The following is a 22,949-nucleotide window of genomic DNA, read 5'->3' as shown; positions in this document are numbered from 1 at the left end:
TTGAAGTCGGTGAGAGTTGAAGTTGGTGTCTCTGTCTGGCACATATGAGTTAGATATGAATGTCCCTCAGCGTATACACTAATTTACTGGTGGATGGCCCTTTATCGATAACCTGACCATGGGTACTGCTTAGAAAGACAAGGGAGTATCTGTGGAATTTAGATGTGTAATATTCAATAAGCATTAATATATAGTGGCCTATACACATGTGGGAGGATGGTCAAACATTCCTCAACACACACTGTGTGCTTTGGTTGTAAACACATCATCTTCTAGACTGACGGCTACTGTGGAAATATTAGGCTACAAAATAAGCCAAATTCTTTAGGATCATTAACTTACAGTGAAGGCGGTAACAGGAAGTTTACATTTTAAGATATTACGTTAGTATGTAGAGCCTTGAGATGTTTATTATGCTAGGACACTATATAAATAAAATTTGATTCATGTGTATTATATAGTCTACAGCACCATAAAGAGTCAATCAGCAAAGAGTTGTGAATGTTTAAACTACTTCCAACCATAAATGTAAATTCACACAAGAGCTCCCAAATGTTTTTTTAATCTGGGGTTTCTGTTGAGGTTATTTGCACAGTTAAATCTGTAGAAGACTTTGGTTTTGGTTATTCATGTTGCCTAAATCCTCTGCTGGTGGTCAACAGCAGGGAAATTCATTAATTAAGGTGAACAATGCTCTACCGCTGTGTCTTTATTCACGGCTGAGCTGAGGGGAGGGTCAGTGACTGGACAACAGCTGCTCTGGTGGCCAAAGGCCTGCCTCTGTAATTACAGCAAATGCTAAGCAGACCACTCAGACACACAAACACAGTAATGCAAATACCTTTTTGTGCAATCTAACATTATCAGTTCAACAGAGATACTGCTCAGAAAAGTTTAACTTGAGAAAACTATATGACCTTCAATGAAAAACATGTTTATTAGCAAACAAGAGAATAGTCACAGTAAAAGATGGGATACAAGCAGAATTGACTCAACCTCATGTAGTACTTTTACATTGCATGACTGAATGGCTGTCATGGGCGTGGCTCTGGGCGTGGCTCTGCGCAAAGAAATCAACAAATTCTAAGGAGGATGCAACGTGCGACCATTTCAATTTGGATCAACTGTACCGACACTACACACTGTACAGTGTATGTGTGTGTGGGCGTGCAGCTTCTCCACTCGGTCAGGCTTTGCCCACAGCGAGGCCTTGAGCTTTTTGATAGTCCTGCTGTAAACTGGACAGGACTTCTCGGTGCTGGTCAGATTTCTTCTCCATGTCTTTCAGGAGCGCCTCATACCTTTGACTGTGACAGGAAGAAAAAACCCAGAGGGAAAGAGAACAACATAAATGTTACAATACTAAAGAGAAACCAGAAAACACCCTTTTGAGATCAGTTGTATAAACTGAATGCACTCACATGAAACATGCTGCTCACAGCTCTGTATGTTATTTCCTGTTTCGACACACAGCTATGGTAAGCATACTTCTATGAACTTAGGTAATGAAGATCCTGCTAACACTACAAAACTATCCATTGAATAAGAGGAGGCTGTTCAGAACAAACAGTCACAAATGCTCAACTGAGACACCTCCTCATACATATTAACATACAGTTTTGACACCGAGGGGGGAAATATGATACTTTCTACTTTCTGTAGTCTTTCAATATGAAGAGAGACGCGTTCAAGGGGATGAGGGGTGTTTAATAAAACCACCATGGTGTTATCTGACAGGATATATGTAAATTCTATAAGATATTAAGACTGAATCTAGGGCTGGCCGATATTGAAAATAATCATATATATAGATCAAATCAGTGCCACTGCATAAAACAAACGCAAAGTAAACATCAGTCCTGTACGTGTCCTAATAACTTCTGATCAGTGGTGTTAATTGTTAAAGGGTAACAATAAACATCATCAGTGAGCACAGGTCAGAGAGGGATTGGGAAGGAGTCAGAAACCGACAGAGACTCTGACTAAGGGCGACCGGACGTTTAATGTGCGTCTGTCCTGATTCTGAAGCAGCAGTGGTTTTAAGTATTCAGCAGTGGAAATTAGCTTAGCGATAATCATGTATCAAAAATGTACAGTCACTGCATCGATTTAGTCATCAACCTCTGTGCAGGAGCTCAAACATCAACACGTATGCTGCTCCTCCTCCTACACTCTGTGCCTTGTGTCAACCTAACCTGATGCTGTAACTATATTCCAGCCACAAGATTGGTTCGGCACTATGCTCATTTTTATTGGCTGTTCGAGTTTTCTGTCAAGATGTGGATGGATGAGTTCTAGCGACCAGGTCTTAAATATTATGGTTTATTTACCCCCCCTTCTCTGTACTCATTCTGCCGTTATCTCTCTGCATGCTCCAGTTCTGACACTACTAAGTCATGATCACCGCAGGACTGACAGGTATAAAAAGAATGGACGGATCTATGTATTACTTCTCTTCGGATTATTGTGAAATACTGTTGTCATGTTTAAACATAAGGCTAATGAGAGAAGTGAGAACCAATGTGTCTTTTGTATATACCAGACATTTGTGTTCTAAAGCACCACAGGCATGAACCAAACTTCAGAGACTCACATTTCTCCTTTTATATACTCCAGCCTTTTTGCGACTGTGGCTTTGGCCTCGTCCTGATCTTGTACCACTAATACAGGACCAATAAGTTTATAAACTGTGTTTGCTCTGTTCAGCAGATCCAGCTCCTGGAAAGAGAGAGAGAAAGAGAGAGAGATGACAACTTAATTAATGATCACTACCTTGATGCAACACATGAAGGACCTTGAATCTTTTCCCAATGCAGGAAAGAGAAGTAAATACTTAACGTTCTTATACTGTTCAGCTGAAGAAATGGCTTATTGATCATCAGAAATGTGCACATTAGACTAACTGACTGTAGCTGCCTGGCTGCAGTTTGTCTTTGTTGGGGTTTACCTGCTGTGCTTTGTTTCACATGCTGTGCTGTTACTTATTGTCATGCATTGCCCCTGTCTGAATGTGTTGCCTACAACAAGTAATTTGATCTTAGTTTTAGGTTGCCATTTTAAAAAACTGTCCAGGGAAAAGATGAAAACTAGCCTGTTAAGCTAATTCTGTCTCATTGACAGTCATCTTGCTGTTGATTAATCAGCATTGTCCCTGTCACACAAACAAATAAATGACAATGACCAACAACGTGAACTCCACTCATGAAACATAAGACATTAGAAGGACAAGCGTTACCTCTTTGACAAAGTTGTTCTCCGTTAGCTGCGCCTCCAGCTTCTGTCTGGCGGACACGCTCTTGCTAACATCTGAATGACAGACAGACATTAGCCGATGAGCGTAGTTATTGATCCCATATGTTTCAACAATACACTTTAGATATTTCAGAGCGTAATTACTAGTTTAAATAAGTATGACATGTTTAAGTAGCGTATTTCATGTGGGGCTAACTGTCTTAATATGGCCAGTTAGCTTGTTTGCTACAACATGGCTCGATGTGTGTAAGGAAAATGACCCACCTTTCTGCATCTGGGTATATATTTCTATTTCCGCTTTTATCTTCTTTTGAATGGCGTCTGCCATGTTTGTGTTTGTTTAAATAAACACCGGGTGAACTATATATAAGAATGAGTCTCAATGTGGTATGACACGAAGGAGCAGCGGTAGCTAACAGGAAGTGGCAGTAGCAGTAGCAAGAGCGGAAGTCAAGCCGTGAATTCAAAGTAAGAGCCCTTACTGATCACAAACGTATTCATAACATATAAACTCGCGCAAGTTCACTGAATGTAAAACAAAAATTATATTGAAAGAGTTTTTGATATTTTATTTGAACTGCACGTGTTTTTAGTCGCCTTTTTTTCAGTGTGTGAATTTATTCTGACAGCGTCACTGTTGCGGCTCTTTACGACAGTGTTTTACGACAGTGCGCTCAGCTCCTAGTCGCCCTGGTTCAAGATGGCCTCGTCGTTTTGGAAAGGTGTCGTCGGTGTCGGACTTTTTGCCTTAGCCCACGCAGCCTTCTCAGCGGCACAGCGTAAGTATCAGGGCGGGGGTCTGAAGGCAGGTCTGCGGGTGTGTGTTCGCTCCAGGCCGGCGGGCTCGGGTGTTCCCCGGCTTGGTGATAAAACAGCAGCACGGGCCTCTCGGCTAGCTGGCTAACTGGAAGCTAACGCTGCACATCTCAGCCCAGAATCAGACAAAGATTAATTTACATCTGTTGTTCATATTAAACCACCACGTTCAGTGATACGTTACCGTTTGTGTGAACTGTGGATTTCCGTTTTAAAGACGACTTGTTTCAAATCCATCCATCTTTTTTCTGTCAACAGATCGGTCATACATGCGACTCACAGAGAAGGAAAACGAGACACTACCAATTGATGTGAGTGACTTTCATCCGCCAAATAGGACATTTCCACCTCCAGTGTACAACCCACCCTACAGGTGTCCCCTCTGTTCACTAATGCCCCTCTGTCCCGTTGCAGATTGTTCTACAGACCCTGTTATCGTTTGTGATGACCTGTTATGGGATTGTCCACATCGCTGGAGAGTTCAGGGAAATGGATGCCTCCTCAGAGCTGAAAAACAAGTAGGTCCTTTTTCTCCGCAGCAGCAGTCCCCCGGTGTGCTGTAGGTGTTGTTGTCCCGTGCCACAGAGGACACGTGCACGTCACCACCTGCACAGCTTTTATAGCATCGTTACTTTGAATCAGGTCCCACAGAGACACACAAACAAACGTCCCTCAGCAACAGCTGTGCTACACTGTGGTCTGTGTTGTGAAGGTCCTGTGTAGCTCATTAGTGTTAAAAATTGTGTTTTTGTTATTGTTTGATCAGATAATTATAGTTTAGCTCCATTGATTAATCACTAAGTCTATGAAAAAACAGGGAAAATACAGTTTCTGAGGCCACAACGCATGGCACTCTCATCCGTGAATGGTAAATGCTCTGTATTTATATAGGTCTTTTTCTAGCCTGTATGGCCACGCAGAATGCTTTACAGTGCAGTTTTGCCGTTCACACACACACACACACATACAATGCATATATGTGCGCCATTGTCTCTGTCACACATCAGTAACACACATGGATGCAAATGCAGGTTGTTGCCCTCGGTCACTTTGGCCCCCTAAGTAGAGAAACTCAATTAGCTGCCTTTATATGACAAAGGAAATACAGCTTATGATTATAATATATTTTTAGAAGTTGAATCAAATTCATTTTCAGTAAGCCACGTATCTATTGTTTTCATTAAAGAAACTTATTAAAAAAAATTTAAAGTTTTTTGTTATGCAGGGTTTCTACAAGTCTATAAGTGTCAAAAAGTATATGTTTAAATTATCAGAACTTTAGGCTTTGATAGCCTTAGAAGAGAAGTTTTTGCATGATGCATAGTTTGTGACGCTTCAGTGTGTTGTTGGTCTTTCTCTATGATACAGATATGAGCTCGCCGTAAGAAAATCTTCAATAAAAAATTCTGGTGCTTCAATAATGCTTCAATCGGTCATACTTGACCTAGGTCATACATTTCATTCATTATGGTCTTAAATAGTCTTAGATTCATCTTGGTAAAACCTGCAGGAACTCTGTTATGGTAAATCCTAAATGGGTTTAAAATTCCAGGCCTGAACCATTTTCTATCTGTCAAACCCATTAACTGTGTTCACAGTTTTTTTTTAAATGGGTTCCATGTGCAATCATTAAGATGCAAATACGACCTTTTATTTGACTATAATATCAGCTGAAGTCAGTGTCCAACATGTGCATAGCCCCCTGTTCATCAACATCTGTGCAGCACCAGCTCTTTCATAACCTAGATCTGTTTCTTCCTCCAGAACTTTTGACACACTGAGGAACCATCCATCCTTTTACCTTTTCAATCACCGGGGCCGGGTGCTTTTCCGCTCGCCGGAAGAGGAGCCCTCCTCTGCTTGCAACCAGCAAGCTATTCCCAACCCCATACGACTACGCAAGCTGGAGCATTTGCACTGAGACTGGCCTTTTTTCCTGCCTGTAACATCATCTACGTCAGATAAGATTTGTTTTTCGTTAGACAGAGGGAGGGCAAAGTGAGAGTTCATCTTCCCTCTACTTTTATATATTAACTAATATGCTGTCCAAACTGTCATCAGTCCATAGAAGTGGTCACTTCCATATTCAACACTGACTGTGCCAACCCTTCAGTTCTTCAAGCAGATTTTGTTTGTATATACAGTATGTAAATGCTTTGGAGTCTTAAGATACCGTGACATCTCCCCCCTCCTGTCCCTTCTGAACTGAAGTGGGATACTGCCGTACTTTGTATATCCTTTGTGTGAGGGGCATAAAGCACTTGTTGGGTTCCTGTTTATTTTCAACCGCACATAAGTCTTGAGCTGGGCAGATTTGTCTTTTTTTGTTAACTGAAATGTGTTGTATGAACTGAGGACCCTTTATTTCCCTGATGATTTCCTTGAAGCTTAAAGGCTCATCTGTACATCCTGTATGCAATAAAGAGGTTTGATTAATGCCACAGGAAATCAGCGTAAGCTGGGACAACATCAGATGACTGTTTTTAATGATACTGTGAACAATAAGGCAAAGTAGAAAGAAAGTCATGGTACATTCATTTGGGTGAAGTTTATTTTTCCTTCATTTTACATTTTGTTAAGTTTCAACAGATTGTTTTTAATTTAATAAAAAGGCGTACTGATTTTACCTGGGGTGTCAGAATCTATTTTGTAGATTTGCGTGTGCTCATATTCAGAGGCTGTGAAGTTGCTTTCCTCCAAAGTAAGTAAATCTCTCATGAGATCATAATGCTTTGAAATGACTGCGTGCAGAGGAGGACTATACGGGTGACCTTGCAGCTGGTTTGCTGCATCAGTTAAAAATTCGACCTCATTCAAAGATTTGCAATTGCTCATGTTGGCCTGTAGGTGTCAGCAGAGTCAAAGTTACCAAGGAAACTTCTCAAACTGAAATATCCATTTTCAGCTGAATGGTTTCTCTGATAGAACATATTTGTGGTTAGTGCCAGTTAATATTGTGTTATTTCAGATGGTTTTATTGAACTTTGAGGAAATTGGTTGTATGCTTCCAGTTGATCATGGGGTCAAATGATGACTAAACAAGACAAGGAAAAACTTAATTGTTTTCTCATGTGAATTTGTTTTCACTTCGGGCCTTAAAAGGATGTTGGTAAGATGTGGGGTAAAAATAATTTAGGTTCAACTTAATAGTGCCAGTAATCACATGTGACGTACCCCTACAGGTGTCAAACACAAACATACACATTCATGCTGCAGCTGATAAGAGGCTGAGTCGTGTTCCTCATTTTTCAACGCCCCGAGAAGAGAATGTGAATCAGATTCACGGATCACATCTGTAAACTAAAAGGGCAATCGAAACAGATACTTCTCCTATGGCTGATTGGCCACCGGGCCACCATATTGTGGATACACTCACTTCAGTGTCTGGATCTGCAGCAGCTGTTCAGAGATAGTGGCAAATAAAATATAACCTCAGAGACGGAGAGAATAAACCCTGGGGATGTGTTTTTAGAAATGGACACAAATTCACAAACTGACAGTAAAAACCATTCTACTTATGGTTTATTTTGTTTTCTTAAAAAAATGGAGCATGTTCATAAAACTTTACACTTTTGTATATGCATTTAACAGTTTACAAAATTGGCTTTTAAACATTTCCTTTCAAAATAGTTAATATACTCTGAAATAAACAAATTCACAAAAATAATCTATATTCCTTATGAACATTAAAAAGTACTGTACAACTGTGGTAAAAATGAGGAGAACCAAGGAGGAGTGCTGACTGTGGTTTGTGTGAAAAGCAGCAGAGAGCAGATAACCAGCTGTTCAACAACAGATGATCGTCCACTGAGCACACATGCACAGATTCCTCTGACTAAAGTTGTAATTCTGGGAATCAATGGAGTGTTTGTTGTGCTGAGCTGTGTGTGTGTGTGTGTGTGTGTGTGTGTGTGTGTGTGTGTGTGTGTGTGTGTGTGTGTGTGTGTGTGTGTGTGTGTGGGGATGGTACCACCTCTAAATGGATACCAACAGCTGCATTCACTGAACCAATGTTGTGTTGCTGTAATGGCAGGTAGGACAACACCAATGCTCAATCAGTAAATCAGTCTTGTGTTTGGTCCGTTCTCAGTACAACTCACTAATGTGTAAAAAAACAAACAACAACTGATACTTCTAGATTCTAAACTATTGTATGACGCTTGTTTTCAGGAGTGAGTCAGTACAACTGACTTTTAGTAACATATTGGACCCAGTTTGGACATTTAGAGACTAAATATCTCAAGAGAGAAATGTTTGAAGTTTCACCTTGTTGACACTAGAGTGGGCAATATGGCCTATGAGATGAGAGAAATGTAACTACCATTCAACATTTAGCTCTATCATTTATAGATGTAACTATCTCTTTAGTATGGAGGCCCCAAAGTCCCGACAGGTGATACTTTTTATCTTGCGCACATTACAATAACAAATGAAAAATATCTCATGGGAACAAGTTCCTGTATGTGCAGCAAATTATTTCTGCTGATGATAATCGTTTGTACATTCCAAGATGAAAATAAAATTTGATTAGCTGAATTCTATTCACCCCGGTGAAACCACTATATCGACCATCTGAAGTCGATACAGATCCATATGACTTTGTAGTAAATTATCTTTTACAAATAAGTTAGTAACTAAGTAAGCACAAGATTCCGAACAAAGTTAAATTATATCACCTGCTTCATATTTTAGTATGGAATGTGTATTTTTGTATCATCTTATTCTGTTAATAGTAAGACATTTTTATTGACAGCTGCTTTTTGACTCACTAGGATTAACATACCCTCCTCGTCTGTCTGATGCTGTGTCCAAGGTATACTATCGTATTGTTGTTCTACGGCTGCTGCTGTTTGTGCTTTGCCTGTTTGTCTTGCAGCTGGTGCATGCTACTCTTGTTCTGTTGTAGTATGTAATCCAATTAATGCTTGTTGTCCCATGTTATGCTGTTTTGTTGTGTATTGGTAATGAGTGCGCCGAAACGTTTTTGAAGGAGTGTGCTTCTGTCGTTTCACTGACTAGATTGACCTAAAATACACATTCCGTTGGAGTATTTTATCGTTGGAAGTCCCCCTCCACTAAAATTCATGTTTTTAAACATGTTAAAAGGTCCTTCTTGTGCCTTTGATGTAAGAAGAAGAATTTCGCAGTATTTCCTCAACACTGCAGTAAACAAATGCCAATCGGAAGAAACTAGGGGATTGTAAAGTAACAAACCTATTGACACCAATCCTGTCAACTTGTGGGTGGGGCTATGTATCTGGAAACGGCTCCTTAACTGCAGGTGGCGCTGTGAGGGTGGGGAGACAGGAAGCGGGGGCAGGGCCATATTAGTGTTACATTTTAGCCATTTCAAGGCATAATGGGAAATTTTGAGGTTATCAATAAAAGTTTCAGTAAAGTGATGATATACTTCAGTATATATTGCTAATGCAACTTAAAATCACATCATCATTCTTGGATCCATATTGCCCACCCTTAATATTAATGCATGTCAAGATCATCAAATGATTATTCTCCCAGTGAAGATGTTCAGTACCAGTATCAACACCAGATATTAACACTAAAAACACGAGGCGGACCCAATTGGATCAGATTCCTCCTGTCGTTCATACAGCTACATGCTATTAATTACTCTAGAAAAACTGGTCGCAGTCTTACAAACACTTTTCAGACCAGCTGAAGAAAGGTGTTTTAAAAAATAGAAATAACAATAACAGAAATGATCTGTCCTGTCCACGCTCTGCAAATGAACGATCTGTGGGCTTACTGTGTCTGTCTAACGGAGTGTGTGTGTGTGTGTGTGTGTGTGTGTGTGTGTGTATCTGAACAATGTGCTGATACAGACAAAAGCCGTATGGATGTTTAAGGCATCTGTCAATATAAAGAGGATTATATTTAAAGTCTCTTTAGTCATCCTCAGTGGATCTGTGCTGGAGGCCCCTTCTCCAGCTAAACCCCAGACCTTCCGCCTGTAACAGGATGTGATGTAACAGCACAGGGACAGTAGGAGTGTCGGCTCTCAGTGCATTTGTCCTTTTTACGCCCCCAGCTTCTCAGTCTTTTTGAGGCAAGTCAATGAGGACGTCTCTTCGATGGTGGTGATATTCAACCGTGAACAAAACATACTTCAGTAACAAAACCAGAGATGGCTTCATCACTATCTGCCATTGTCGTTGGAAAGCAGCAAAGACGCCGCATGCTTCTCCTCCAACTCAGCAAGGATCAACTCCAGCTGCTGGATCAGAACCCGCTTCTTGAACCTGGTGAACAAAGTGAGAAGAACTGAAATACACATGCAAACAGTAATTATACTGCAAATTACTATAAACTGTAAATATACAGCAAATTTAATTCAAGAAATTTAGAAACCCTTTAGAAACAAGCCAGGGAAGATTCTCTAAGGTTAAGTTGCTTTGAAATGCAAAGAAAATATTTAGACACAGGTCTTAATGACACGTTGTTGAACATTTGTGTTGTGTGTCAGAGACGGGACTGCTGTCTTGCTTTAAACCGGGCGAAAACTCTTCCACTTAATCATATGATTAAAAAAGCGAGTCACTCTTACCTGATGGCCTCTTTGATGGCATGTTGGATGAAGTATCTCTGAACATTAAAAGGGCCTTTCACCTGCTGCAGGAGGGACTCTATTGCATCGTAGTCTGAGAAAAAGTACAGGGAAAGACAAGGATGAAGAAACTGTTCTAACGCTCCAAACATGGCATCTGCATATCTCTATATTAAAAAAAGAAAAATGTGGGGCAATTATTTCTAACATGCATTCATCTAACCCTAATGACAAAGAAATGTTTTTGAGGCTTGATACTTAACAGTTTAAGTATTAACTTCATCATAAATAACTATAAGCAAAGGCTCACAAATACAACCAAATTGTATAACGACACCTTTGAAAATAAAATAAAACCTTAAGCTCAGTCAAATTCAACTACATGTATGTATCGACCATGTACAAAGCTACTGAGATATGCTTTGATAGGACCTCCCAACTTTTTCTCTTTTTGCCTTGCCATCACTTATTTTGTGTCAACACCATCAGACACCAGACCTGTAAAAACTATAACAAGAACAGGTTGAAAGAGCCCTGAAAAAAATTACTTTTAATATGAATATATTTTCGTCAGTTTTCTCCCTTTATTTGCTTTATTTTTAACTTTAACTGTCTCCAGCTGTCTTAAAATCCAATAAATTAAGTAGTTATATAATATTACAAAACCCTTCTGGAGAAGTGGGTATAATCAGCCCATCCAGAAAAATATTTAAACAGTGTTATAAACAGTGACATGTAAGACTACTTTTGCCTATTTAGCTCACCTAGAAATGGACATATTGAAACTGAATTACAGTAATGTAGGGGAAGTGGGAACGTATTGCACACCAGCGTATCGCTGAACTACCATAAGTACTTGTTTGGGTAGTTTGCTTCATGTTTTTTTTCCTTTGAGGACTAATTTAGTTGCTTTTTTTAATGTGTCGGGTTAATTAGGAGGACAAACACAGATACGACCCGCCCTATTCGGTCTCTGATTGGCTTACGATGATATTCTTATCCTAACTTACCGATCAGAGGCAGAGTCAGAAGGGCAAGGCTTTTGTTGTCCTAGGAAAACATTGGCTTTCAGTACATAAAGGAATGATGAGCCCAACAGGCGATTTAGAACTGGGTATACGCTTTGCTGACTGAAAAATAAGCGGGTATACACTGCATACACCCTGCACTACACTACTGGCTCTACTGCTCTTACTCACTTCGTCCAGGCTTGCGGACTTCCTTTATGACCCGCGTCCGCAGCTCTGCTTGGCTTCCGTCTAGTGGTGCTATGAAAATGGTCTCCAGCATTGCCGGGTCATCGTCAGAGTCGTCGAGCTCGCTCTGCGGACTCAGCTGTTCACAGTTGTGTTTATCCTCCAGGGGCTGCTCATCTAGACAATCCTCCACTAGTGTCTCCTCCACTAGTGTCTCCTTCACTAGTGTCTCCTTCACTAGTGTCTCCTCCACCAGTCTCTCCTCCACCAGTCTCTCCTCCACCAGTCTCTCCTCCACCAGTCTCTCCTCCACCAGTCTCTCCTCCTTCGAGTCGATGTCCTCTTCCTGATCAGCTGCTACCATCCTGGACTTCTCCTCAAGGATCAGTGCAGGTGAGTTTTCTACTACAGGGTCCAACTCAGCGGGCCAGATCTCCCCCGACTCTGGCCCAAGGCCTCCATCGCCATTACTCTCAGGGACCACCAAGTTGTTGACATCCACTCCTGCAGGGGTGACAAAGAATTGTTAACACTTACTCTCTCAGTGACTTTCAAGCAGTAATGTACAATCACTTCCAATTTGTGTATAAATAGTCTTACCCTTGTGCTGTGGGATGGGTTTGATGAGATTCTGCTGCTCTTGAACCGCCACCTGAGTCTTTCCCACCAACACATGGTTGGTGTTTACTGGTGGAGTCTGTGGCCGCCGCAGCAATGGGGACATACTTCGCCTTCTCTTCACAGTAGCACTCGAGTTGGAATCATTGGAATTTCCTCTTTTCTTACTTTGAGGGCCTGCGACAAACTCATCTGCCTCATCGATCATCATGCCCTGAGATACAGGTTTCAGAGAGCAGAACAATTAAAGATGAATGATACTAAATATAGTATGAAAAAAACAAACATTAAAGGGATAGTTCACAGAAAAATGGTGTGGGGTGGAGGTGTGGTGGAAGTTTCTTAGTCCACAAAACACTTTAGGAGTCTCAGGCCTAAACAGTGTTACAGCCAAAGTGACCTCTTCAGACATAACAGAAAAAAACATAACATGCTTCCATACATCTCGTGGGCAGGATGCGTGTTGGCTTACGTTGTCTTATTCGAATGTCAGAGCTTGCGGACAAAGGAGCAGTATGGAGGCATGTTGTGGGTTTTTTCTGGAGTTCGGACATTTGCGTTTCAGTGATGTTCTCTCAGTTCAGTGCACGTCTAAAAGTTGCTTATGTCGACATATCTTTACCTTCTTATCCTGTTTGAAAGGATTCCCAAATGTGTGTAGACGTTTCGGTTGGTCCGGGTCAATCTCTCTCAGAGGAGACGGCATCATTTTTAGGTACTCCTGATAGTTTCCCATCTGAGCCACTGGAATACTGTGCAGATAGTCTAACAACCACAAGGAGTTTTATTAGCATGAATACAATACTAGAAGAAATACACAGGAATTCCTATAGAACTTTTGTGTTGGTGTTTTGGGTATGTGGTGGTTTGGGTCGTCAATATCATTAAAAATAGATGTTGTTGCAGACAGTGATGTGTATGTAGAAAATGTTCTTAATTTACTATTGCAAATACCCGAGATATGACTATTCAAAGAAGCAACCTCACATACCTTCGTCTTGCCCTCGGATCAGTTTCTGTGATGACCGCAGCAAATTAGAGCGCATTCGGGTGACCTGGTCTAAAAGGTTCCGTCTGGGGATGTCGAAGGCATTTCGATAAGCCTGAGGTTTTAAATCCTGTGAACACGTAAGTAAATCCAATCAGAGAAAACCCACCAAACTGTGCACTTCCCCTGTCTTTCCTGTATCTTAAAGTGTGTCACACTCTTCAGAAATGTCCTTGCTTTCCTAAATCTACCTTGTTGGGCAGAGCGATCTGGAAGCCAGCAAACTCTTTGAAGTTGATGTCCGCGAGTCGAATAGGCCCCTCCCCAGTGATTCCCTGCAGCAGCTGCTTGAAGTCTCGTCGGTGGGCTAGCGATAGAGAGCTGGAGTGGTTCTTCACCTTGATACCAGTTTCTTGAGGAGCTTTCTTCCCCACGGACACGATTAAACGGTCTGACTCAATCTTTGCCTTTAGATCAATAAAAGAACAACAACATTTTACTGTATTTCCAGATGATAAAATTCACACTTACATGAAATGTTGGTTAACAGTACTGTTCGTAGCACAGACACATTTAAGGATTATGGAGTCAAGAGAGTCTGTTCCTTTATACATACTCTAATTTAGAAAATAATGCATTATGTTTACATCAATATTTGAAGTACAAACATCATAGACTGTCACTCATAGACACACACACTAAATTCCATTTACTAAGTGCTTATAAATGCTACTGAATGTTACTGAATGAATGAAACCCTTACGGCATCAGAATTATAAACAACAAACTCCTTAGGTTGTGGTATTGAGGTAGACAATATACTACAACCTGTCAATCAATTGGAACTGAGAATTTCCTTCCAGAGTGAAGATGATTTTCAGTTGAAGGGCACTTTGACAATTGATGAACTCAGTAGCTGTATATCCAAGCTTGGGCCTTTTTCTCCACTCCTACTGTATCTGTCACACTGATGTTAATGCAGGCTGTGTGTATGGAGTCGTTACCTGCTGACTGAGCTTCTTCAGATAAGAGATGACACTGTAACTCAGGCCGCAGTCCATCGTGTCTGCTATCAGATTAGGTGCACCCATCATCCTCAACGCCTTTTTTAAGGGCTGTTGGATAATTGTCGGGAAACAGTTTGGGGATATTAGTTTATGAGCAAAAACATTATAAATCAATAGATTACAGAAATTATATAAGTAAGTGACATAGATTCAGCTTACCATGACATAGTATGGAGGCATCGTCTTCAGGTAAATCTCTAAGGCCTGACGCCACTTGAGGTTTGGTTTTAGTTTGTGCACTTTAAACAAATCATCTGAAAGGGGAAAAAGAAGAGAGGGATGTCTGAGAAAAAGAAAGGTTTTGCTGTTCTGGATCAGTGACCAGTCAGTCATCATCCTGCAGCTCCTCCTGCTGCTGTACACACAGTATTTAAGTGGAGAGTCTAAAACAAGCATTAAAACACACACTACGTTTTTATCCATCTTAAAACAACATCATCTATTTGTTATAAAACAGTCGTGATTTTGTTGAGTGTTTAGCTCGCAGCAAGGGAGCAAGAAGCCGATGGCAGATGCAGAGCCGAGTGAATGGGCTGGGGTGTAAGGTTTAAATCTTTCCTGGATGTAGACTAGACCCGATCCATTCACACCACGGAATGCAAGGACTAGTGTCTTGAAAAGGATGCGGTCAGCCGCTGGTAACCAGTGAAGGGAGGGGAGGAGCGGAGTAGAGTGAGAGAACTTAGGAAGGTTCAAGACCAGTCGAGCTGCTGCATTCTGGATGAGCTGCGGAAGTCGGCTGGCGCTAGCAGGTCGACCTGTCAGGAGGGAGCTGCAGTAGTCTCAGCGTGAGATGACCAGCTCCTGGACCAGAACCTGGACCAGAACCTGCTCTGCCTTCTGAGTGACAAGGGGGCGTATTCTCCTGATCTTGTACAGCATGAATCTATAGGAACGTGTCGTTACAGTAAAGTTGGCACAATGGAGAGTAGACTGTCGAGTGTCACACCCAGGTTCCTAGCAGTCTGGGTGGGGGCTAACACGGAGTTGTCAAATGTTATTAAAGATTAAAAGTTTAATTTGCTCTGTTATAACCTTGTTATTTGTGATTATGTTTAAAACTAAAGATGTACGCAGAAATGCTCCAGAAAAATTTCCTTTTTAAAGTCATTTTCAGCTCTGACTCGATGACCCAGAATGTTTTAGGCCAATTTAACGACACAGTTAACTGTCACACATCTTACCGAGAAGTGGGAGAAGGACTGGGAAGTTGTAAGGCATGACGAACAGGTTGACACAGGTAAGAGTGGTGCTGGCTTTAAGGTAGCCAAACGGCTGTCCCAGGTCATTCGGCTTCCCACTGCTGTTCACAAACACCTGAGAACAACAAGATTGTAAGTGTTTGTAGTTACTGCTTCTTTGGTACTTTGCTGGTTTTCAGAATAGTCAACAGGAGTGAGAAAAGAAGCAACTCATCAGAGTTGATTGGTGTGTGAATATGTACAGTACCTGCCAGCACATGTGTGGAGATTTACGTTCCAGAACGTACTGGGTGAGTGGAGAGGGCTCCAGTTCATACTTGTCAAACGGAAGTTTGTCAATCACCATGGGCTCACAGTCCACACATGAGAAACGCACCATGGGGTGGGCAGAGCGAGGAGGCTGAGAAAGGGAGATGGAGACAGATGAAGAAATTTTTATTATCTGTGATTTTGAGCCATGTGACATCTTCGCAACATCAATAAAACACTGAAGATTTAAAGACAATGGAAATCACAGAGCAAGTTGGAGACTGGAAGATATTGGCTATCAGTCAAAGTTACTGTTTCTGAAAAACACTACTGCCAATAAAAGAGAGAGAGACAGGAAGATAAGAGTGAAAGTAAAAGAGCAGGTTTGTGGGTAAATGTGCGCACGCTGGGTGATGTACATCTAGAGAGACACAGACAATATGAATTGGGGCTGCATGATATTAGGAAAACATGCGATAACTTTGAATGCTGCGATGAAGATATGCCTTGCGATAAATAAACAAATGCTTGAGTACATAGGGTATGCAGAAAGTCTGCTAAGAGTGATCATTAGGGGCTTTTCATACATGTTAAGACCGTAAGAAAGTTATGTTTTAAAGTAGCATGTTGCAATTGCGATGATGGTAAATTTGATTAAATATTTTGCAGCCCTAATATGCACGTGAATAACAGAGTTCTGTTAAAGGTGCCCCTGAGATATTTCTGAGTGTGTCTCAACTCACAAGCGTGGGAGAATTCTGGTCTGGCCAGAAGGACTCTGGAATGGGCCAATGCCCAACTGGCACGCCTGTCTTTGGGTTCGGCCGCACGTATATGAGTTTGTGGCAACTGTGCCACAGCTGAGGACTGAAAGACGACACAGGACGACTTGAGTCCACAGAGATATCTGTTAAACAAAGGATTGTATGACATTAGACGGAAACATGTCTCAGTCAAATGCAAACAATTGGCAGTTTGAAAACCCTTTTTAGAACTGTTCAGACTTTCGGACCAATCGCAGGAAGTTGAGTCAGCATTAAACAATAGCAGAAGAAAGAGAAGCGGCTCATAAGGATTGCTTGCACCGACAATACAATGTTTGCATGACAAGGATGTTCATTCGGCGCATTTTAACATGGGTTGAGTACTGCGTCTGATGTTGGCGATCTTGTTGATAATCCCATAATGATAGTACAGTGGCAGAGTTAAAAAAAAAAAACAGTTCATTCATTTTCTCCATTCAAACTAAACGAATATTGCCCGCCGAACATGCAACACATCAACGTCTGACCCTCGTCCATCTACAAACCAATCAATTTCAAGTATAGGTAGACACAGCTCACGTAGGTGAAGATGACAGGACATACATATTTCATACAAAAGTCTTGGTGCACTCCCTAAATTGAATTGTGAAACCAAAACTAACTTGTTCAAATTAAACAACTCAACAAAGACACCCCAAATCAAGTTACCTCAGTATGAAAGAAGTTGCTTATATTCCTCTGTTTTTGGGTGATCTAGAAAATGCACTCAGTTCTCCTTTCAGTGTAAAAGTACAATGTGATGATCCACAATACAAAGATTCTCCGCTTCTTTCACCTGTTTTGCTGCTCAGTGTCTTTGCTCCAACTATCTGTGATGATATAATGTGCTTAGTAAAATGTCCTGCACTTCTTTTAGAAACGACTCGATTCATGTTTTGACTGTGCTTTTGAGCTATTTAAAATGTTGTGTATACCAAGCTGTTATGCCAAGACAAGGCAGTTTTTGAAAACTCACCTTCCCCAATGGGATCTGGCCCCGTCTTCTCAAAATTAATGACAACTCCACTTTGGACCTTTTGGACCAGAGATTCCAGACACTGGTTCAACATCCTCTGTGTCCGTACACAGTATGATCGCCCTGAGAAGAGAAAACACAAAATGATCATATCATATTGTAAAAGGATTTATTGAGTGCTGCCAAAAAGAGTATAGACACCCACAATGAATGACTCCACATGCCAAAGTAAAAGAAAATGCCGAACCTCCAGTAACTTCACACATCTGGGTGATTGAGGACTCATCTGTGGGGACGCTACCGAGCTGCTCGTTGTCTGGTGTTGCTGCTCCCGGCAGCCTCAGAACCAACGCAAACAGACGTTGGTCCCACCGAAAGGGCTCTTTGGTCAGTTCACTGCCAGCCAGAGGAGAGTTCAGAGGCAGGTGCAGCTAGACAACACGCCGGGGTTAAGGTGAGACACATAAGAGAGGAAATTAGTAAGTGACAACCAATCCCAATGTTATTTAACTTTACACTTTGGCATTAAAAAACTGAAAATGATTACATAACATACATAAAACATCTGACAGTATCAGTGGGTGCAGTGCATAGTGGTGCGGCCACATTTTGTATGTTCTTAATCTCACCTCATCTGGCACCCCAGAGCTGTGCGTAAGCTTGTTCCCATCGGTGATAGTGATGATCACAGATGGCTCGAGGAAGAAAGGGTTTCGTCCCTGAGAGTGAAATGATAACATTCAGCAATTAAATCCCAGTTTAGCCAAACGGTGACCCCATTTATTCCAACAAGCCTGACTTCATTTTCCAGACCAAATTTATTCTTGTGAGCTGTGACTTAAAAAACAATCACATCCTCTGATGCTCACAGTGATGGTAAAATACACTGTAGGTTTACTGTTTAAACAGAGGTTTGACTTAAACACAGTTATTGGTTTGGTATTAGCATCACACCCCTAATAAGCCCCTTGTATGAACTGTGTGGAAACTTGTTTTCTTTGCTTTGTGTCAACATGCATCTAAGACAGTGTCCTTGTGTTACACGTTACAGAACAGGGGCTTCTACCACTGTGAGCTGTAGGGGTCAGACTTGATCAATACAAATACACAAACATTGACATAGTAGATTTATGAACTCCTGATTCAAACTAGTTTATTCACATCTGCATTCAATTCGAGCTTTGGAGAAAAGACAGTGGAATAATAAATTAAACTTGCTGAAACACGTCTGACATATTTAGATATCTATGAGTGTTTGTAATTTGGTGCAGCTTGATTCAAATTTAAGGGGACTGTTGGGGCTTGGCAGAGGTATGCATTCTACTAAATGTCATTCTAGTTTAATAAAACCAAGTAAATATGTTTTTATGTAATAATTGATCTGCAACTAAGCAAAAATGGAAATTACTCTGAAAATGTTCAAATAAATATTAAAGTATGGAAGAAGGAGGAATAGTTATACTATTCACTTGTAGCAACACATGAATCTGCTGCAAAATACATGTATATGCGTTATAGGATTTTGGTGTCACATACCTGTCCATAGTTGTCGATGCCTGAGACGAGGCGGTTGAGGTTAAGCAGGTCAAAGGCTGTGCGTAGAGCGTGACCTAGTGTGGTCAGCCCAGACGCCTGCAGGTTCTTCAGCTCGCACATGAAGGTCGCATGGTTCTCCTTCCAGCCTGCCTGAAATACAAACATCAACAGTGGGCTAAATTCACTGCACAGCAGGAAAACTGACAGTGCAGCAGAGCAGGCCTGAAGTCAGAGTGCATAGTGAACAGCCACACACAGAAATAGATCCAAACCCAGATACTCAGACTTTGTAATTACAAACAGAACAAGTTCTGTTCAGGGACCATTACAAACCCATTCATGTTGAACATTTGACTGTCACCTTTGTTAAGTTTAAAACTTTTAATTACATATTAGTGACCATAAAATGATATCAGGTCATGTGAAGCTCTGGAAATAGATGATAATATTGTGGAAATTCAGACCCACATTTGAGCTGGATGGTGCCGTTTCAAACAAAAAAGAAAAGAGTCTAATTTCATAGATGACTTGCATCCCAAAATACACTCCCTACTGCTGCCTTGTCCTCTGTGACGGAGATCCACCCCCACAGGGCAGGATGTGGCCGTGTGACTGCTCTTGGAATTTTCTCCAGGGAGGTCAAGAACCTTATTGCTGCCGCTTCATGCTTAATCTAAGGATGACCTGCAAGCTTACCACTTCCTTTAATGGGAGAGGACAGAGGAAGCTAAGGGCGTACACAGAGAGAGGTGGAGAAATAGTGTTGAAGTGTCTCAACATGTATGCTCTGAATCAGAACAGTGGGTCGATTTTTGGATTATCATTACATGAATGACGTTAGATAAATAATGGGCACTCATACAAGCAACCTCACTGGGTTGCTGAAGCAACAATAAAAGTGGTTGCACACATTCACAGTGGAAGAAGCAAAGAAACCAACCAAACAGACTATTCTGTAGGCAATCAGAAATGTAAGGCTTGGCTTCCACTCAATAATTCAGACTACAGAATATTTCTATTTTCTTCCTGCCCAACCTCCTCTCTCCCTCTACATGAACAATTTATTTCCTCTATAACTGTGCAATCAGAGTATCGCCATTCAGCATAACCTTGTCCTTTCATCATAATCCTCGGTACACACAGCAGGCAAAAAAACAACAAAGCAGAAAGCACTGAAGATAAAGATAAGAAGATAAGTTGATGATGGACTCTACAAGAAGGGAGAAGCAGTAGCAGCACCTGGATGGTTTTATGTGAGGAAGGAGAATTAGATGCTGGATTATTTGGCTGAGATGACAATTTAATGGATTTTTCTATAATCTGGATTTGTGAATACTGCAATGACTCAAGCAGAAACATTTAAAGTATCATTAATAACAGCAACAATGCAATTTGTTGTGATCCCAGCCCTATAATAACGTAAATCAAAATGACGTAGTAATGTTTCAAATGCTGAGGCTGTGAGCTGAGAATGATCCTTTTTCCCTTTTCAATATGGAGGTCAATAAAGAGCCAGATATAGCCTGTGTTATTTTAAGGCTTGCACAGCTTTAAGCATTAGCATTTAGCAAGACTGTACATTAGCTAATAGATGAAATACCATACATTATTTCCATTCTTCACAGTTGTAAATATATTGAAATAAACTGTTATGGTCTGTAGAATGGACTGTGGCCATGCACTAAATATGACGTTTGCTCAATGTTATATTTGAGTAAAGCGAAGTGGTTACTTTTAGAAATTATCTCAGTTTATGAATCAAACTCGGACATATATTAAACTAATATTAGAAAAAAGCATTTCATTATAGGTTAATTTACATAATACTCACTCAGTTTAAGATAACGAGCATAATTATTTATTCAGTGTAAAAATGTAAGAAGCCCTTGAAATGAGAAACACTAATAATATACAATTTAAAAGTATAATTAACTACATAAATCAAGGTGACGGATGTTACTTGCACAAATTAATTTTTTACCAGCTCTCATTCTCAAATGACTTCAGCTGCACATTTAACTGTTAATTCCCCATTCCATTTCATGTTTGTTTCTTGTAAGATAAATTAGAGTGCATCCCTTCTCCAAAGGCATTTAAATGAACCGTGTATAAAATAATACTACATTACTCTATAGTAATGTCATAAATTACTGTGATATTCTACACCAATATTGTTAGCGTAGTAATGACAACTGAACTTTTAGAAGTATTGTAAAACCAAGAGCTTATAAACTGGTAATTACGTTTTACTTGGACTGCATTTTACACCACATGCCTGTGTATCGATATTCTAACCCTCACTCTAGCAACTCCAAGATTGCATTATTATTTACTCTCCTTAGCATTATCTATATGGGTCATGATGCATGCAAACAAATATAAAACAAACTATTGTGTAGGCATTACTGGCGTGGGACAAAGTAAGGAACAGAGCATATTGTGTTGACAGAAGTGCTGGAGTGTTATTCTTAGACCGTGTTAGCCAAGAGATTTGTAATACACCAGTCACTGATGCAGATCAGGGAGTTCAGGTGCTGCGAGTCGTTATAGATGTGTTTTTATTGGGCAGCAGGAGCTCAGAGGAGGAGATGAAAGCCAGGTCATAAAAGATGTCATCAGATGGGTGGTGAAGATGGCTCTGCTGACATGAGCCCACTTCACAGACCCGGATGGGTGTGCATGGCAGCTAGGGTTTGTTTGCTGAGCCCATAATGCTCATGATAAATAATGATCTCATTTACATAGATCAATCTCTTCTACCGAACTCGCATAAAGATTCAAGATATAAAAAATAAAAAGAATAAAAACGTCACGGTGAAGGGGGTTTATCAACTTTCAGACCACATTGGCCAATGGTAATGCGCGGATGAGGCAAGAGGCGGGCTAAAATACGATTGGCAGGCTCTTTGGCCAATCTTAACGCGGTACGGTTAAAAAAACGAGCGACGTCACAGGCAACAACACATCTCTCCGCCTCCATCTCAACGCCCGACACTTTTCTCAACACAAAAGCAAAATGTCCGCTGGATGTGGCAGTGCATCTCCGGGGCTGCGGGTTTTTGGAGCAGACAAAAAAAGCCGTTTTTCGCCACGGGGAAGCCGCCCAGCACTGACTCCATCCCAGACGGACAATAAAATCTCACTGACAGAAAAACATGTTGGTCTTGTCAAATGTAAAAAATGGTTATCAGCTGCTAATTACCTTCACTCCGTATGGTGGATCATCGAATGTAACTAGCATGTACCTGTCGCCTCTACTAGCCGGGTCTCGGGCACGCAGCTGTCAGAAAAGGAAAACCAAAACAACATATATTAATTTCGCACGACCTTGCCCAAGGAACCCGAAGCTCACCAAAGCTGCACATTTGCTAAAAAGAGTCGGGGTGAAATCGTTCTTTACCTTCATAAAGACCTCAACCGCGCCTTTAGCAACGTCCAGATATGTCGTACCCAAATAAGTGCGCTGATTCATAGAGGCGGACGTGTCTAACAAGAAAAGTAAGATAGGCATTTTAAATGGAGAGCCGCGGTGGTATGCTTTTCTAAAAGAACTGATGTCCACATAGGAGCTATCGTGCGGCCAAGCAGCTCACACATGTGTGTGTATTTGTTCGGATAAGCGCCCCCTCCAGCAGAGGGCCGCTGCCTGTGGCCTCTCTCTGTCCGCCTCTCGACAGCTCT

General features: G+C 41.0%; 3 protein-coding genes across 3 annotated transcripts; 1 reads left to right on the top strand and 2 right to left on the bottom strand.

Moving 5' to 3' along the window:
• Positions 1 to 918: 918 nt before the first annotated feature.
• On the bottom strand, positions 919 to 3,705 carry pfdn6 (prefoldin subunit 6). The gene is made up of 4 exons (XM_053428621.1): positions 3,517 to 3,705; positions 3,236 to 3,306; positions 2,594 to 2,718; positions 919 to 1,307 (listed from the first exon to the last, which is right to left on the bottom strand). The coding sequence occupies exons 1-4, from the start codon at positions 3,578 to 3,580 to the stop codon at positions 1,187 to 1,189; spliced, it is 381 nt and encodes a 126-aa protein (XP_053284596.1). The 5' UTR covers positions 3,581 to 3,705; the 3' UTR covers positions 919 to 1,186.
• A 207-nt stretch (positions 3,706 to 3,912) lies between these two features.
• mmgt1 (membrane magnesium transporter 1) lies at positions 3,913 to 6,694 on the top strand. The gene is made up of 4 exons (XM_053428772.1): positions 3,913 to 4,031; positions 4,327 to 4,379; positions 4,483 to 4,586; positions 5,833 to 6,694. Exons 1-4 carry the CDS (start codon positions 3,953 to 3,955, stop codon positions 5,987 to 5,989), a joined length of 393 nt encoding a protein of 130 aa, XP_053284747.1. The 5' UTR covers positions 3,913 to 3,952; the 3' UTR covers positions 5,990 to 6,694.
• An 868-nt stretch (positions 6,695 to 7,562) lies between these two features.
• ints6l (integrator complex subunit 6 like) lies at positions 7,563 to 22,935 on the bottom strand. Its single transcript, XM_053429350.1, has 18 exons — positions 22,669 to 22,935; positions 22,471 to 22,548; positions 19,269 to 19,418; positions 18,362 to 18,451; positions 17,980 to 18,163; positions 17,733 to 17,855; positions 16,697 to 16,860; positions 15,952 to 16,104; positions 15,687 to 15,819; positions 14,662 to 14,756; positions 14,440 to 14,550; positions 13,687 to 13,902; positions 13,439 to 13,565; positions 13,070 to 13,212; positions 12,430 to 12,661; positions 11,833 to 12,333; positions 10,634 to 10,727; positions 7,563 to 10,328 (listed from the first exon to the last, which is right to left on the bottom strand). The coding sequence occupies exons 1-18, from the start codon at positions 22,777 to 22,779 to the stop codon at positions 10,226 to 10,228; spliced, it is 2,808 nt and encodes a 935-aa protein (XP_053285325.1). The 5' UTR covers positions 22,780 to 22,935; the 3' UTR covers positions 7,563 to 10,225.
• Between the last annotated feature and the right edge of the window lie 14 nt (positions 22,936 to 22,949).

This window comes from Pleuronectes platessa, chromosome 8, assembly GCF_947347685.1.
Source record: "Pleuronectes platessa chromosome 8, fPlePla1.1, whole genome shotgun sequence".
Taxonomy (NCBI): Eukaryota; Metazoa; Chordata; class Actinopteri; order Pleuronectiformes; family Pleuronectidae; genus Pleuronectes; species Pleuronectes platessa.
Note: the sequence above shows the minus strand (reverse complement) of the source record. Positions and strands in the feature narration are given on the sequence as shown.